Source organism: Phaethon aethereus, assembly GCF_964289735.1.
Source record: "Phaethon aethereus genome assembly, chromosome: 19".
NCBI lineage: Eukaryota > Metazoa > Chordata > Aves > Phaethontiformes > Phaethontidae > Phaethon > Phaethon aethereus.
This window is the reverse complement of record NC_138595.1, coordinates 318,582-332,896: the sequence shown is the minus strand read 5'-3', so window position 1 is coordinate 332,896 and position 14,315 is coordinate 318,582. Positions and strand designations below refer to the sequence as shown.

Below are 14,315 nucleotides of genomic sequence, written 5' to 3'. Positions count from 1 at the left end.
CGCCCTGACCGTGTATCCCCACAGAAGATGGCCCCGACGTGCTTGCGGCCCCTGCTGAGGTACCGGTCCTTCGCCATCCTCTTCCTCACGCCGCTGCTGCTGCTGCCGCTGCCGGTCGCTGTGCCGACGCGGGTAAGTGCCTGCGGGGCCCACGCGGGGAACAGAGCCCCCCCCCCCCGTCCAGCCCCTGCTACCCACAGGAGCCTGCCCCTCTCCCCCCCAGGTCCGGCCCCTGCTGCCCAAAAGGAGCCTGCCCCCCTGTCCCGCAGGTCTGTGCCCTGCTGCCCGAGAGGCCCTGTCCCAGCCAGCCACACAGGGCCTTGTCCGGGCTTGCGGGGCACCCGGCCGGCTTGCCCGCCTCGCGCAGGGCCATGCCCCGTGCAGCACTGGCCACCCGGTGCGCCTTCGCCACAGCATCTGCTTTGCCACCTGAGCAAGCAGTGCCTGCTCCCTGCCAAGGCAGTTCCTCTTCCCCACAGTGGACTGAGGCCCATCCTTCCTGCCACCTGGTCCCCGCAGCTTTTCGGTGCAGCTCACTTCGCTACTCGCTCCCAGAGCTCAGGAACGTGTGGTGTAGGTTTTACTCCCAGATGGTCTTCAGACACTAGTGCTGGGAGCTGCGCTTGCAGAGGAGCTCTGTGCTAATCTCTGTTCGTCCTGAGGGTTGTGCCACTGCCAGGACTTGGGGCTCACACAGACCCAACCCATCTTGCAAATTAGATGCAATTCTTTTTGGGCCAAAGATAAATATATGAATAACTGGCCTGCACATTTAGAATTGGGTGTTGCATTATCTAGTAATGATGACAGTGGACTGAGAGACAGGACTTCTGGGTTCTCCAGTTCACTCGGCTGCTGTGGTTCTGAGAAACTTTTAAGGAGTCTTGCTGAGTGGCATTCTTCATCAGTGGTGCAGTCGGAAGCCGTGCATTGTGTGTTATGCAGTGATCGCAACAGGGTTTCAAATGCAATATCCTCCAGCTCACATCCATCTTATTCCAGTGATGGCGATGGCACAACTCCTTTGCTTTCAGTGGAGTTATACCAGCATGGAATTGGAATAGCCCAGTGAAGAATTTGGTATTTAATGTTTTGTGGCCTTCTTGACAAAACGTGAAAGCTCAGTTTATAGTATTTTAGCTTACTAGAGCTTTAGAGGCTATTCTAATGCTAAAATAATTCTTTCTTCTGAGTGACCTGTATTGCTCAGTGTGTTTTAAAGTACAGGAAAATGTCATGCATATTTATAAACAAAATTGCCAGCCCTTCTGGTTTACCTGTGTAAGTAATATCAGCCCTGCCTTTCAGTTGACTGCTAGTGTTTTATAGAAAGAGGAATTCCTGACTGTTAGGCACTACTTTGATCAATACTGGGAAAGATGATTTCTCTAAAAAAATAAGTATGTCTTCAGCTTTCTGGAATTTGTAGGAATATTGTGTCATCAGTCTAATCTGGGAAATTAGAGTATTTCAGAATTGGGGAGTAACATTTCTGTTAGTGATTGCTTTTTCAGCTCTCATTGAGAAGGCAGATCACTGTGTTTCCTGTCAACTGTCCAGAAGACACCAAAGAAACATTCTGTGACTGTTCCCTTAAATCACAGATAGATATAGCTATAGATACAGTTATATATTTAACTCCAGGTCTTTGCTTGTTTGAATTGGCTGTGGTTGTTGAAGTTAATTTATAAGCATGGTTGTATTTTTTAACTTCACGTAAATTATTTACTCTCCACTCTACAAAACCAGTGTTTCTTCTGTATTGTGAATTTTATTCACTTACGGTTGTTTGTCTGTCTTTCATACTGGCAACAGATTAACCACAGTCAGTTCTAGCACTTAGTTACTGTGGTATAGCATAAATTGTTTCATGAGCTCACCTCATATTTATTAATGGAAGAGATTTAAATGGGATCTGTCTGATATCTTTTAGTCTCTGAAGAAATATTTTTTTCAAAACCTGTGCTGTAATTAATCTCCTGGAAACCTGAGGGAAAAAGAATTCAAATTACTTACAAAAGCTGTTTTCTGGTTCTTAAGGTTCTTAGCAAAATGAAGGAAAACACACCCCTACTTAAATATCACCTTTTTTAAATGTCTCTGTAACACCATTTATTTTTGCAATAAAGTCCCATTTGTTGTACTAGAATAAAATCCTACAAACACATACTCTAAATATGAGCAAATTCTGAACTACAGAACACTGACTTAAGCTTTAAAACACTGTTTACTGTTGGCTAATGAATGCTTGCTTCTCCTAACAATTTTGAAAGTATAAACCAAGGAAGGCTAGGTTACAGAAATGCCTGATCAACAGTATAAAAAGACATGTTACAACATTTCTAATCTAGGGAATCCCAGTATGATTTGGGAAAGTAATTAAATACCTCTAATGTGCTTAGTCACCCAAAAAAAAGGTAAAAGAGTTTTACTTTAAGAGTTACTTAAAAAAGTTAAGAACTTGCACATTATTCAGTGATACAGTTTCTGAGCGCAGGTGTGCTACTGGACACACTTCAAAGACTTGTGAATTTCAGACAAGCTAATCATCTGCACTGGAAAATTTGGACATCCATTTAAAAATAATTAACTCAAAATAGAAATGCCCAAATCTGCAAACAGTATTAAAAATTCTTGGCTCCTAGATGTGAAATCTGCTTACCTCAACTGCCAAGAGGTTATTTGCACACTGCAGACTGTGTTCTTACCTAGTTGTAGAAGGTTTGTTTTTCTCACACCCTACATCTTGTGTGGGTGCATTAGGACAAACACTGTGGTGAAAAAGATCTTTTCATGCAAGTGACTTCAGAACAAGGTTTAAAAGTACAAGTTTAAATCCTCATGTCTCTGCTACCTATTTCAGCATAACTTGTTAAGCTACAGACAATGGAGTGTTTGGACCCCTTATAAGAGCTACCGATGTGTTTCTTATCTTTAATAATAGTTTCATATGCTTAAATGTGTCTTCCATTATGTTGCAGGAGGCCAAATGTGCATATATCATCATCATCATGGCTGTGTACTGGTGCACTGAAGTGATCCCACTGGCTGTTACCTCCCTCATGCCTGTGGTATTTTTCCCTCTGCTCGGAGTTCAGAGTTCTAAATCAGTAAGGAACAGTTCTTGCTCAATCCAGATCTGATACAGGGATACCCGTTGCTCTGATCCCCCATCAATATTTAGCAAACAAGTCTGATGATAGGAAAGCGCTTCAGTTGTGTGGTGCTGTTTTTGAACATGTTGAGCAGTGTTCAGGATTCCTGTATGGGAAGATGCTGAACTAAATACACATTTGCCCAAAATGTTAAGGGTGTGGGGCTTGAGGTCGTAGAGGGGAAGGTCTGTTTCTGGGCGTGGATCCTGCTGGAGAGCAACCCGCTAGTGCCAGCAGCTTGTGTGTTCATAACCCATCCCATGAGAGAGCAGTGCTGACATATCCTGTGGGAGATTTCAAAATGCATGGACAAACTTCTGACAGGGTGAACAGCATGATGCCAGCAAGTACACTGCGTCCCCTCCAAAGCTCGTTTTGGCTCTTTGTGCTAGTGCTTTAGTCCAAGGGAGACAGGCTGTGTTTAGGTCCTGTAGCCCAGGTTCGCTACTGGCCAACAAGCTGGTAAGGACAGGTGTGCTAAAGGTGCTGAGAAATCCGGTTTGGAGCTTAGCATTTCTAGTACCTACACAATACTTTGAGCCCCTAACAATGCTTTAGGAAACTGCTGTCATTTTGTACTTTATTAACTCCTGATGATCCAAAACAAAGGTTCATGATGCACAAAGAGCCCCTGCACTAGACAGTTCAGCATTTAAACAGGGGATCAAGAGTTCAGGAAACTGGAGGTAGCTGTGAGGCTGCTACTGCTCCTTCTGCCGATGTTGGGATGGGGCCTGGTGCAGTAAATGGCTTTGAGAGGATGGAAGGCAACATGTACTAGTGAAGCTAGCAAGAGGCAACATTTGGGCCACTGAACTACCTTCTCTGTCTTGCAGGTGTGCTTGCAGTACCTAAATGACACAAACATGCTCTTTCTTGGAGGGCTGATTGTTGCAATTTCTGTTGAACAGTGGAATCTTCACAAAAGGATTGCGCTGAGGGTCCTGCTGATTCTTGGGGTGAAACCTGCCCTGTAAGAGTATTACATTATTTCTTCCTTGCCTGTGACAATTTAGCAGAGGCCTAGGGATGGTGTTTAACACTCAGCAGAGAAGGGAGCCTTTAAGAACCTCTTTAGCTGCACTTGTACAGAGCTTCCAGAGGTGAAGTCCGGCAGCAGGAACAGTTTATTTGTCCTTTAGCAAAAAACCACCATCTGCCTAATTTCTAGATGCTTACCATTGGGGACAAAATGATGACAGACTTAATTATGAGCAGACTAAGGAGCTAAAGGGCTTTCTGGGATTCCTTCAGTGAAGGTGGCAGAACTGTCCTAGAAGGGAATCTGGCCCTGCTTTGTATTACTGGATGCTACACACATCCCTGCCTGGGCTCTACTGTCAAAATTACAGTGACTACAAAGCTTAGCAGCATCTGTTTTCTTTCCTCCTTTGTCCTCTATCTGTTTCTCTCTTTTCAGCCTCATGCTGGGATTTATGATAGTCACTGCCTTCCTGTCCATGTGGATAAGTAACACAGCCACCACTGCTATGATGGTTCCCATTGTCCAGGCTGTCCTGGATCAAATGGACAACACGGAGTATGATGTGACCATGATGGAGGAAGCAACCGGGCAAACAAATACAGTGATTGAGCTGGAGGAAAAGAATGCATCAGATCCCACTTCAGTGCATGGTAAGGGCCTACTCAGCAGTGAGTTGATTTTGCTGAACTTGCTACACTCAGAGCTCCCTGACCTAGAAGGAGTTCTCTGCACCTTTTCCAAGGAAAGAGGTTGGTAACCTGACTGAAAATCCCTAAATGCATGACATGTAGGTTTTACAAAATGGCTTCCAATTTTGGTGGCTGACATTTTGTTATGCTTAGTGCTAAATCCCATGCAGATTGTTATGTTCTTTCCTTCAAGCTGGGGTCATCCTTCTATAGTTTCTCTAGACTTAAGTGCCTGCTCAGGGAAGTGACAAGCATATCCTGTGGGAAATACCATCCAACCCCCTAGCATCCCACTTTCTAAATCTTGTGATTATCAGTGGGGATTCAACTTCTAAGCCATGTAGGAGTGTTAGAAAAATTTTGTGCAAACACAACCTATTTTGGTTCTGAGGTAATATATATCTCTTTATTGAGAGATATATTCCACAGATTATATGTGGAAGTGGGGAGAAGAAAGAGGAATACTTTAAACGCTACATGGAAAGTAGCTGGTGTCATTTGACTCACAGTAGACAAACTACTCTTTGGAACACTTTAAAGTGTGATCTTATCCTGATGCTTTACTCCACAAGGCCCTTCTGTCAATGCTGTGGTTCTGCAGTAGGTTTCACTTGACTTCAACCATGCGCACAAACTCAGTCCCTCTGATTTCAGTGCTCTGCTGTGCTATAGCAGAGGGGTATGTTATTAAATACTATTAAAGATCTCTTTCAGAGGAGGAAGGATTGTCTTGGGGATTTTCATGGAGGTGTGATTTCACTGAATTAGCAAGTTGATCTGCCACAATTCCCTTTGTGACTCTGCAAGAACGAGTGAAAATGGTGGTGGTGCGTACTGTGTCCCACACCTCAAGCCTTCTGCCTGGGACACACCATACCCATTTTCTGGCTTACACGTCCATGGAAGACACAGTGTAGAACGGTGTTTATGTGTCCCAGACATTGCCCTGTTATGAGATTGACTAATAACTGCCATATTTGTTTGAACTTTGGAGACATAGTTTAGGTACAACTGTGATCTCTGATTTTTGGTTGCTTCATTTCTTACCTCACTTGTGAAGGGAGAATGCACTGTGATTGTGCAAAGCTCAGATGCAGTGTTTATGTAAGATGTGCAAGCCCACCAGAATGCCACTTGGTCACAGAGTGCTCTGTAAGGTTGCTCATTTCTAGCTTCCAAACAGTTATATAAAAGATAAGTTTTCATATTTGAAAATGCTCTTTTTAATGTTGATTCTTGACTCCCAAAACTAGACTTCTGCTCTAAGACCAGTAATAATAATTTTGCTGGCTTTCTGTCTACTTAGAAGGATCTGCTTGGCTTTGCTGACTAATTTATTTTAACGTGTAGTGAAGGTAATAAATGCGTGCAAAAAATACCCTTTAGTATTGTTGAGTTGGTTGAAATAAATTGCCATAAATTCATCGTCCTGCTCCATTAGTCCAGTCAGACTTCAAGATTAGACTGTTAACCTCAGAGAACAGTGGACACAGCAGCAAAATTTCACTGCTGGTGTAAACTGACATAACATATTGATCTTAACAGTTATGCCAGGAAAGAATTCGGTTTTGGGTGGGGTTTTTTCTGCCCATATTCACAGCTGTTAAAGCTAGTTGGGTTCTTACTGTGGTATTGGAATGGTTCCAGTGACTGCAATATCTGGCTGGTGGTAAGCCTCTGTGTGAAGCCGGAAATTACTGCTGAGAAGCTGTGGCACTGACATGGACAACAGCATCCTCGGATCATGTAGACCCAGCCTGTCAACCTTCAGCACCTCATGAACACGAGTCCAAAGTATTTAGGAACATATCTGTGGTGTTTTTTTTAATTAAAATGAATGACATACACAAACTGGAAGCACTGAGCCTGCAGACCCTGTCCTGAACTCTCTGCGTGCTTGCTTTACTTGAGGCAAGTCATCTTCTTTGTGTCTAGTCATAAGCAATGGACAAGTCCCTGACGACCCCAGATCTTCTGAGGAAAAGAAAATGAGGAAACGTATATGTAAGGGAATGACACTTTGTGTATGCTATGCTGCCAGCATTGGAGGAACTGCAACACTCACTGGAACAGGACCAAACATGGTATTGAAAGGCCAGATGAATCAGTAAGTCATTCTTGCTGTTTCTTACACAAGCTTGCTGTTTCTTTTACTTACAGGATCAAATACGATCTTACTGTTTCTGTGACCAACTGACTAGTCTTAGATGACAGCTTCAGTTGCAAACTGTAAGCAATAACCAGTTAATGGACTGAGAGTGAGGAATGTGTATGAAGTGATAGGCCTCATTTTTCTGCTTCAGCCCCTTCTTGGCAGCTATGTGCTGGTATTGTAGGTCTCCTGAGAAACTTCGAAATACTTGCTGCTAATCAGCAGACAACTGGTTGATCATGAGATACTGGTTCTTCTGCCTCCTCTTTTTCAACCAAAATGCAGCACATCAGCAGAGGAACTGTAGTGAAGAGCATCAGAGAATGTATGATTAACTCGTCTCATAAGCTAAAAATAGCTTAGCCTCTCCTATAACATTATTCCTCCATGCTGTGGCTGTGGAAACTGTACAGATACAGTTGTAAAGGAAAGGAGTTATCCACAAAATACTCCCTTTACTAAACTGAGTTTGGGAATTATTTAAATGAAACCTAATCTACAGTGGAAATTTTGCAGACTCCACAACAGTCCCTCAACATTGCTTCCTTCTGTTGGTAGTACTTTAGCCTCAGCAGCCACATTACCTGTTGGTTTTAACACCCATCTGGAAATTTGCTATGGATATTTTTCTTAGAGTCATAATTGGTGGGCGCAGGGAAGAACAAAAATTGTTATTCTTAAAATGCTGGCTTCATTCTTTTAAGCCAACTAGCAACTCTTGTCTTAGATTTACATGTATAATTGTCACTAGCGCATATGAAAGGGAAAATAGATTGCTAAATGTTTTGACATTCATACAGAAAGCATTTTTCTTTTCTTTTCAGGTTATACCCTAACAATAATGATATTGTGAATTTTGCTTCCTGGTTTGCGTTTGCATTCCCAAACATGATACTGATGTTGGTACTAGCTTGGCTTTGGCTACAGTGCTCCTTCATGGGACTCAAGTGAGTATTTAACTTATTGAGTATTTAACTCACTGAGTAAACCCCTCAGCTAATGCAGATCAGCTTACTGAGAAATCTGGATAAAACAAATGCACTGACAAGTTATTATTTTTGTAGCAGAGAGCAGTTCCATTACACAGCAACTCATAAAATGAGTAATTTTATTACTGTAACTTTTGAGGTCTGGAAACCTTTTGTGTTTATGGATTTGCACTAAGCTTTATTTATAAGCTTTATATGTTCTTAACATTCAGACAGAATTGCCTTTTTAATTTTCAATTTCATAGCTGAGAATTTCAACCCTAGGAGAGCTAGCATATCTGTTTTGCTACCCTTGATTCAAAACTGAGTTTTTCATTCCAGGTTGCTCCAAACTGGAGAGACTTACATCCATTCATAGACCCCATTCTTCTGTGAGAGCTGGCATGTCCCCATGAAATACTTTGACACTGTTGTCAATTCTTTGTTCCTGGCCTCTGCTGTAGTCTGTGTCTGTCCCCCGGAGTGACAGCTTCGGAGTGGCAAGCATGTTAAATCTGTCTAATAATATGGTCATACTTACTTACACTATTTTCTTCTCCCTTTTTCTTAAAGCTTTAAAAAAAGCTGGGGCTGTGGGACAGAGAGAACTGCTAAAGAAAAGGCTGCATATAACGTGCTGAAGGCAGAAATGAAGAAATTAGGCCCAATCTCTTACGCTGAATTCAATGTCCTCCTAATGTTTGTCGTGCTGGTTCTCTTGTGGTTTTCCAGACACCCAGGCTTTGTAAAAGGCTGGGCCACCAGGCTCTTCCCAGAAGGAGAAAAGTAAGTTTTTAGGTTTTTTTCCATCCTGTACCCTCTTGGCTGTGCATCAGATTCCCTTGCTCTTACATTCCATTTTTACTGCGGGGTCATTCATTCCAACCTTATCTGAATTCACGTTTGCTGGGCTTGATCCTATCGCTTGTGCGTGAGATCACCAATTGATCTGTTGTTTGACAGCTTGTACTACAATGAAGGCTGGAGACTGGGACATGGAGCAAGCTGAACGTCCTAAAGGAAAATTCTGTAATGCTGGTCTCAGTTACACTGATGTACACGTTAGTATTTTGTTTGTATGAGCTCCAATCAGTTGCAGTGTCATTTGAATATTTGATAATATCACCTCTAAACAATAGCTTAGAACTCACTGGGAAATTGATTCAGTCCTTTGAATGCCTTCTTCACATAATGTCCGTGGCATATTAAGAACATTAAATGTACAATGGGACATTCATGTCTTTATACATCTTTCTTTGAGATACAACTATTGAATCTTGGCTTCACCACAGAGAAGGAACCCTGCTCTCAGGACTTGTCGTCATCTGTGACTCTGGTTATTAATGCGTATTGTAGCTAGTTACTTTTATTACTGTATTTGTGTTGTGGCAGGTCTGAGAGACCTCAGTCATGAACTAATGACCCATTTTGCTAATGTACAAGCCCCAACCAGGATGACAAAGAGCAGTGATTGCCATGCTGGAAGACAGCCATCTTCTAGGAGAAAGATGTCTATTTTCTAAGCTATTTTCTCTTTTCTTCTTTAGGTATATCACTGATTCTGCTCCTGCTGTGTTTATTGCCCTGCTACTGTTTATCCTTCCTGCTAATAAACCCAAATTCATAGGCTGGAATCCAAGCATGTCTGACCCTGAACAGACTGAAGAAGGTATTTAAAAGAGGAATTGTAACATTGTGGAACAGTTAGCCAGCTCCAGCTAACAGCAGAAATGTGTCCTGGATTTGCATGCGGTTCTTCAGGGTAGCTCACCTCCCTCACGTCTTGGGCAGGGCTGGGGTGTGGTCCCAGCTCATATTTATTACCTTTACCCTGTGCAGGTTTCTCAGTAATATGCATCTGCCTGTTGGATCTTTCCCTAGCATCATAGAACAGGAGACAAAATGTCTTCACTCTCCTAAAACATGTTCTGCTTTTCATTTCTCACTTCAGATATAAAAAAGCCATTTTTATCAGCCCCGCTGCTAGACTGGAATGTGGTTCAGAGGAAGATGCCCTGGAGCATTGTGCTGCTGCTGGGAGGAGGTTTTGCTTTGGCTGATGCAAGCGCAGTATGTCCTGACATCTGTTTTTCTCTGACTCAAAGGCGAACTTCCCTGGTGTGTTATCTAGTCCTGTATTACTGGGCATGCACCCAAAGCCAAACCCAGTAGAGATGTTCAGATCTGGAGGCAGATCTGTGAGGAGGGGTGAATGTTTGTGCCTCTTTTTCAGGAATTTGTGTGCTCTGACCAAATTTCTTCAATTTGTCTTACCTCTTGGAGGCTGCTGAGTAGTTTGGGATCTTCACTAGCTGGACAGACCAGAAAAGCAGCTTTACTTAATTCTAATATCATCCCAATCCCAGCCCTGGCTGAAAAATAGAAGTATAGATAACACTTGTAAGATTTTCAGAACCGTTTGAGGTTTGTTTAAAGGATATATCACTTCAGATTTAAACGAAACCACTACTGAAGTGGTCAGGAGGAAAATCATTGTGGCTAGATATCTTCCAAAATTCTGTACAGTGGGGTTTCTTGAACTTCTTGTCAGTGGCTGTTGCCAGGCAATATGCTGCATTCCGTAAGCCCATGGTTTGATCCTGTATTCATAAATTCATAGAAAAGGCTTCTGAATTCCCAAAACAGGAAAGAATGTTGAGGTGAACCATATTGTTTCTTTCATCACTGCTAAGATGCATCTAAATCAAAGCAAGCCTTAGCTATCAACAGTGCAATGCTTTGGGGAAATTCATGTTCAGATCTAAATTTTGTGGCTAGGTAGTTTTAAACCATGGGGCAAATTAAATTAAAGCTCTAGGGACTTACATTCATCTACATACATCATACATAAGTTATTAAAAGCTCCAGAGCATTAGAAGCCATCAAGTCAAAGGTTTTGTAAGCTGAGTCAATCACTGCCTATGTTGCTACAGTAGAGCATTCATACAGCTTCAGTATCTTTAGAAACCTTAGAAAAACATGCCAGGACACTTCTGAGTGATACATTAAGTATTTGCAATAGTCTCGGCAATAATTGTTTCTGTTAGCAAAAAACCATAATTTTATAACCAAAGTGTGAGCAAGTATTTGGTGTCCTAGTTAAACCACAACATTTGGTTTCCATAAAAATAAGTATTATGGACTCAGTATTATGTCTAGTTGGCAAGGAATTTCTTTTAGTGTTTGTTACAGATCATTGTACTTTCCTGGATGGTGTTTATATAATTCAGGAGTCATTTAGCATGATTTGGTAGGAATGTTACACGTAACATGAGCCCTTGTTCATGAGCTAGGGGTTCTAAGCCTCACTGAAAACCACTTTTTTCTTGTCAGAACTCTGGGCTCTCAGCTTGGCTGGGTCATCAAATGACTCCACTAGGATCAATCCCACCATGGGCCATTGCAACAGTACTTTCACTTATTATAGCTGTCTTCACGGAATGCACCAGTAATGTTGCCACAGCCACCCTCTTCCTGCCTGTCTTTTCATCCATGGTAAGATTACTTCCATCCTGTTATAATATCAACCGGGAGATCAGTTAAACTGACAGTCTCTAGAGGCAAAGCAATATCGTATTTATTGTCTTGAATGTTGCTGCAACATTAATCTGAAAGCCAGTCATGAAACAGTCCACCTGACAGTATACCATAATGGCTACTGATTTTAGCTGGTGTTCACCGCTATGTTTATAGCATCATATGTAGACAGAGAGTGGAAATGCCAACTTTCTCCAGTCTGCCCTACTTACATGACTGAAGCCTGAGAACCAACTTCTTGGGGGAAGAAGCTAATTCAGGATGCCTACCCCATGGTACCCTCACTGAAAGGAAGCCAGTTCAAGCCTCCTCTAAGGTGTGTCCCTTGGCCCTGGAGAAAGTGAAGTGAGAGTCACTTCTTTAACACAGTCACTTCTTTAATCAACAAACATCAGTTACTTCTGGTCATTTTGTATTTGAACCATCATCTCAGAACTGGAAAAACACACACACAAAAAACCCAAACGAAAACAAAATCCAGCACTATTCATCCCTTTGAATGGTTCCTTCATCTTCATGGTTTTATGCTAGAATACAGAAAATGGTAGGCCTGATTATTAGAAACGTGTCATTTTCCATAGGAAGCCAGAACAAACATTTTAAAACTTGTGGTGGAAAACCTGATAAATGTTGCTGCCTTTTCTGAGCAGAATGGAAATTGTAGCATAAAGGGAAAAATAGGTTACTTTGTTCTTTAATTTGGAAAGTACAACTGCTTTATTCTAGACTGCTTCATCAAAGTAAAATTATCCCAATCGAGGTGCTGAGCTATTAGTAATTTAAATTGGCACTTAAGTTCTGAGTCCCACAGAGTTTATGTAACATCTCGGAGTATTACTCCACATGTCTTGGTGATTATAATCCCATCCCTGTGTTACCCTGGCAAAAAGTGTGGTCCGAGGTCAAAGAAAAGACTGTTGGATAAATTTGACCAGAACTCCAAATTATACCATACCACAGAGCAAAACAAACAACAAGAAAGACTCAAGCATTGTTTTTAAATATTGTGGGAAAGGAAACGAGAGCAAAATTATCTTTAAGCATATGTGGATTTCAGAATAAAATGGTTGTCAATTACTCTGATAATCTAATACCAGGAAAGAAAATGAGCCTGTGTGTCTCCATGGGAAATGTTCTGTATGCTTTTCTTTTGGAACACCTCCAATATGTCTCTCCATTTCATTGCAGGCTGCATCTATCAAGATCCATCCTTTGTATGTTATGCTGCCTGGTACTCTCAGTGCTTCCTTTGCCTTCATGCTACCTGTTGCAACACCACCAAATGCGATAGTGTTTTCCTACGGCCACATCCGTGTTTTGGATATGGTAAGATGATAATTACCTGGTCTCTTATCTTCAGCTCTCCATTGCTTTTATCCCGAAATATTGTGAGAGTTTAATTTTCTTAGCCAAGTAGTTCAAAAGTACTTTGAAAGAGCTTTGAAAGGAAGCTCTTATGGACTGTAACTACCACTCTATGCCCCTCTCTTATGGGGTGTTAATATTCCAATAAAGGTTTGCATCTCTGAAGTAAAAGTACCTTTCTCACAGGCTTTGGCAGACATACAGGCCAGCCCAATTGAAATTAAAAACTGACAAGTCATAAGTCTCTTAAACACTGAAGGGTTAAAATGCAGTCAGTGCTTTCCAGTCAGTCGTCTGGGGCTTTGGCGAGTGTAGCTGAAGCCTTGTTTCCACCACGGGAGCTGAAAGCAGAAGGTAACAATCAGTTGCCCTAGGCTCTGGTCCTCTGATTGTCTGCAAGACCACACAGTGCCAGGTTCTGTACCGAACACCCAAACATTATCAGTTCTCTAACTGGAGACTTGAAGGGGGCAGAAGCTGTTCTTTAACTAATAACAGCAATTTCTTATACATGCCTTAAAACTCCTAGACTAGTTATACAGCAAAATGTTCAAAGGCTTTGCACAGTGTGTTCCCTGGTATTTCCACCTAAGCAAGAATGTAGGGCAGTGGGTACAGTGGCTATTTCTGTGATGTAGTTGACCATGTGTCTGTCTTGTCTATGTACAAATAGGCCCTGCTGCAATTTGCTGTGCTGGTGTTTGGTCATTGTTTTTGGTTTGGACTTTTGTCCTCACAGGTTAGATCTGGAATAGTGATGAACATCATTGGAGTCTTCTGTGTCACACTGGCCATCAACACATGGGGAAGACCTATGTTTGAGCTGGACACATTCCCAACCTGGGCAAACAGCACAACTAACCAGTGAGCAGTGAAGAACTCATGTGTTAAACAAGGAAAGGACCCTTAATACTACTCCCTATTGTCCGAAGCCCTATATAGAGTTTCAGATCCAGTGTCAGGTGTTTGCTGTCGTCCAGGAACCACACATCAGTTTAGGCATGAACCAACTCAAATTTATTCCGGTCGTGCTAAAACCAAAAGTGCTGTTTAATTACACAACCCTAAGGATCATGTGTCTGGATCATAAGTATGATCAAGTAATCCGTTGTACCTCTGATCAAGGTCGAGATTTAGAATTTATCAAAACTTTAAATAAAGAGAGGGCAGGCTGTTGTATCAAATGGTTTGAACTATGATATCACTGGTATGTACTTGTAAATCATTAGTGTTGAACACTGCACTCAGGCAGGGGCTGAAAATTCATTAACTATTACGTATGTCCACAAGTCAGCAGCTGTACAGAGAAATCTCTGTTGTCACTTATCTAGTGACGAAGAAAGGAGGAGTACCTTGCGTTGTGTTATGTTATGTTTTTAGTCAGGCCTCAACCATGTGGTGGAATTCTTCCAAGAGAACATCCAACACATTTTCCGTTGCCTTGTTTTCACTCCCAAATCTCGC

General features: G+C 42.0%; 1 protein-coding gene across 1 annotated transcript; it reads left to right on the top strand.

Moving 5' to 3' along the window:
- Positions 1 to 24: 24 nt before the first annotated feature.
- SLC13A5 (solute carrier family 13 member 5) lies at positions 25 to 13,833 on the top strand. The gene is made up of 12 exons (XM_082008441.1): positions 25 to 132; positions 2,982 to 3,110; positions 3,992 to 4,128; positions 4,576 to 4,790; positions 6,765 to 6,936; positions 7,806 to 7,928; positions 8,523 to 8,735; positions 9,497 to 9,618; positions 9,901 to 10,019; positions 11,283 to 11,444; positions 12,675 to 12,812; positions 13,591 to 13,833. Exons 1-12 carry the CDS (start codon positions 28 to 30, stop codon positions 13,717 to 13,719), a joined length of 1,764 nt encoding a protein of 587 aa, XP_081864567.1. The 5' UTR covers positions 25 to 27; the 3' UTR covers positions 13,720 to 13,833.
- The last annotated feature ends 482 nt before the right edge of the window (positions 13,834 to 14,315 follow it).

Excerpts from the sequence above, each read along its gene's own strand:
- SLC13A5 (XM_082008441.1), top strand. The coding sequence starts at position 28 with ATGGCCCCGACGTGCTTGCGGCCCCTGCTGAGGTACCGGTCCTTCGCC. Across the intron at positions 133-2,981 it reads CGGTCGCTGTGCCGACGCGG|GAGGCCAAATGTGCATATAT; the intron begins GTAAGTGCCTGC and ends ATTATGTTGCAG. Across the intron at positions 4,129-4,575 it reads CTTGGGGTGAAACCTGCCCT|CCTCATGCTGGGATTTATGA; the intron begins GTAAGAGTATTA and ends CTCTCTTTTCAG.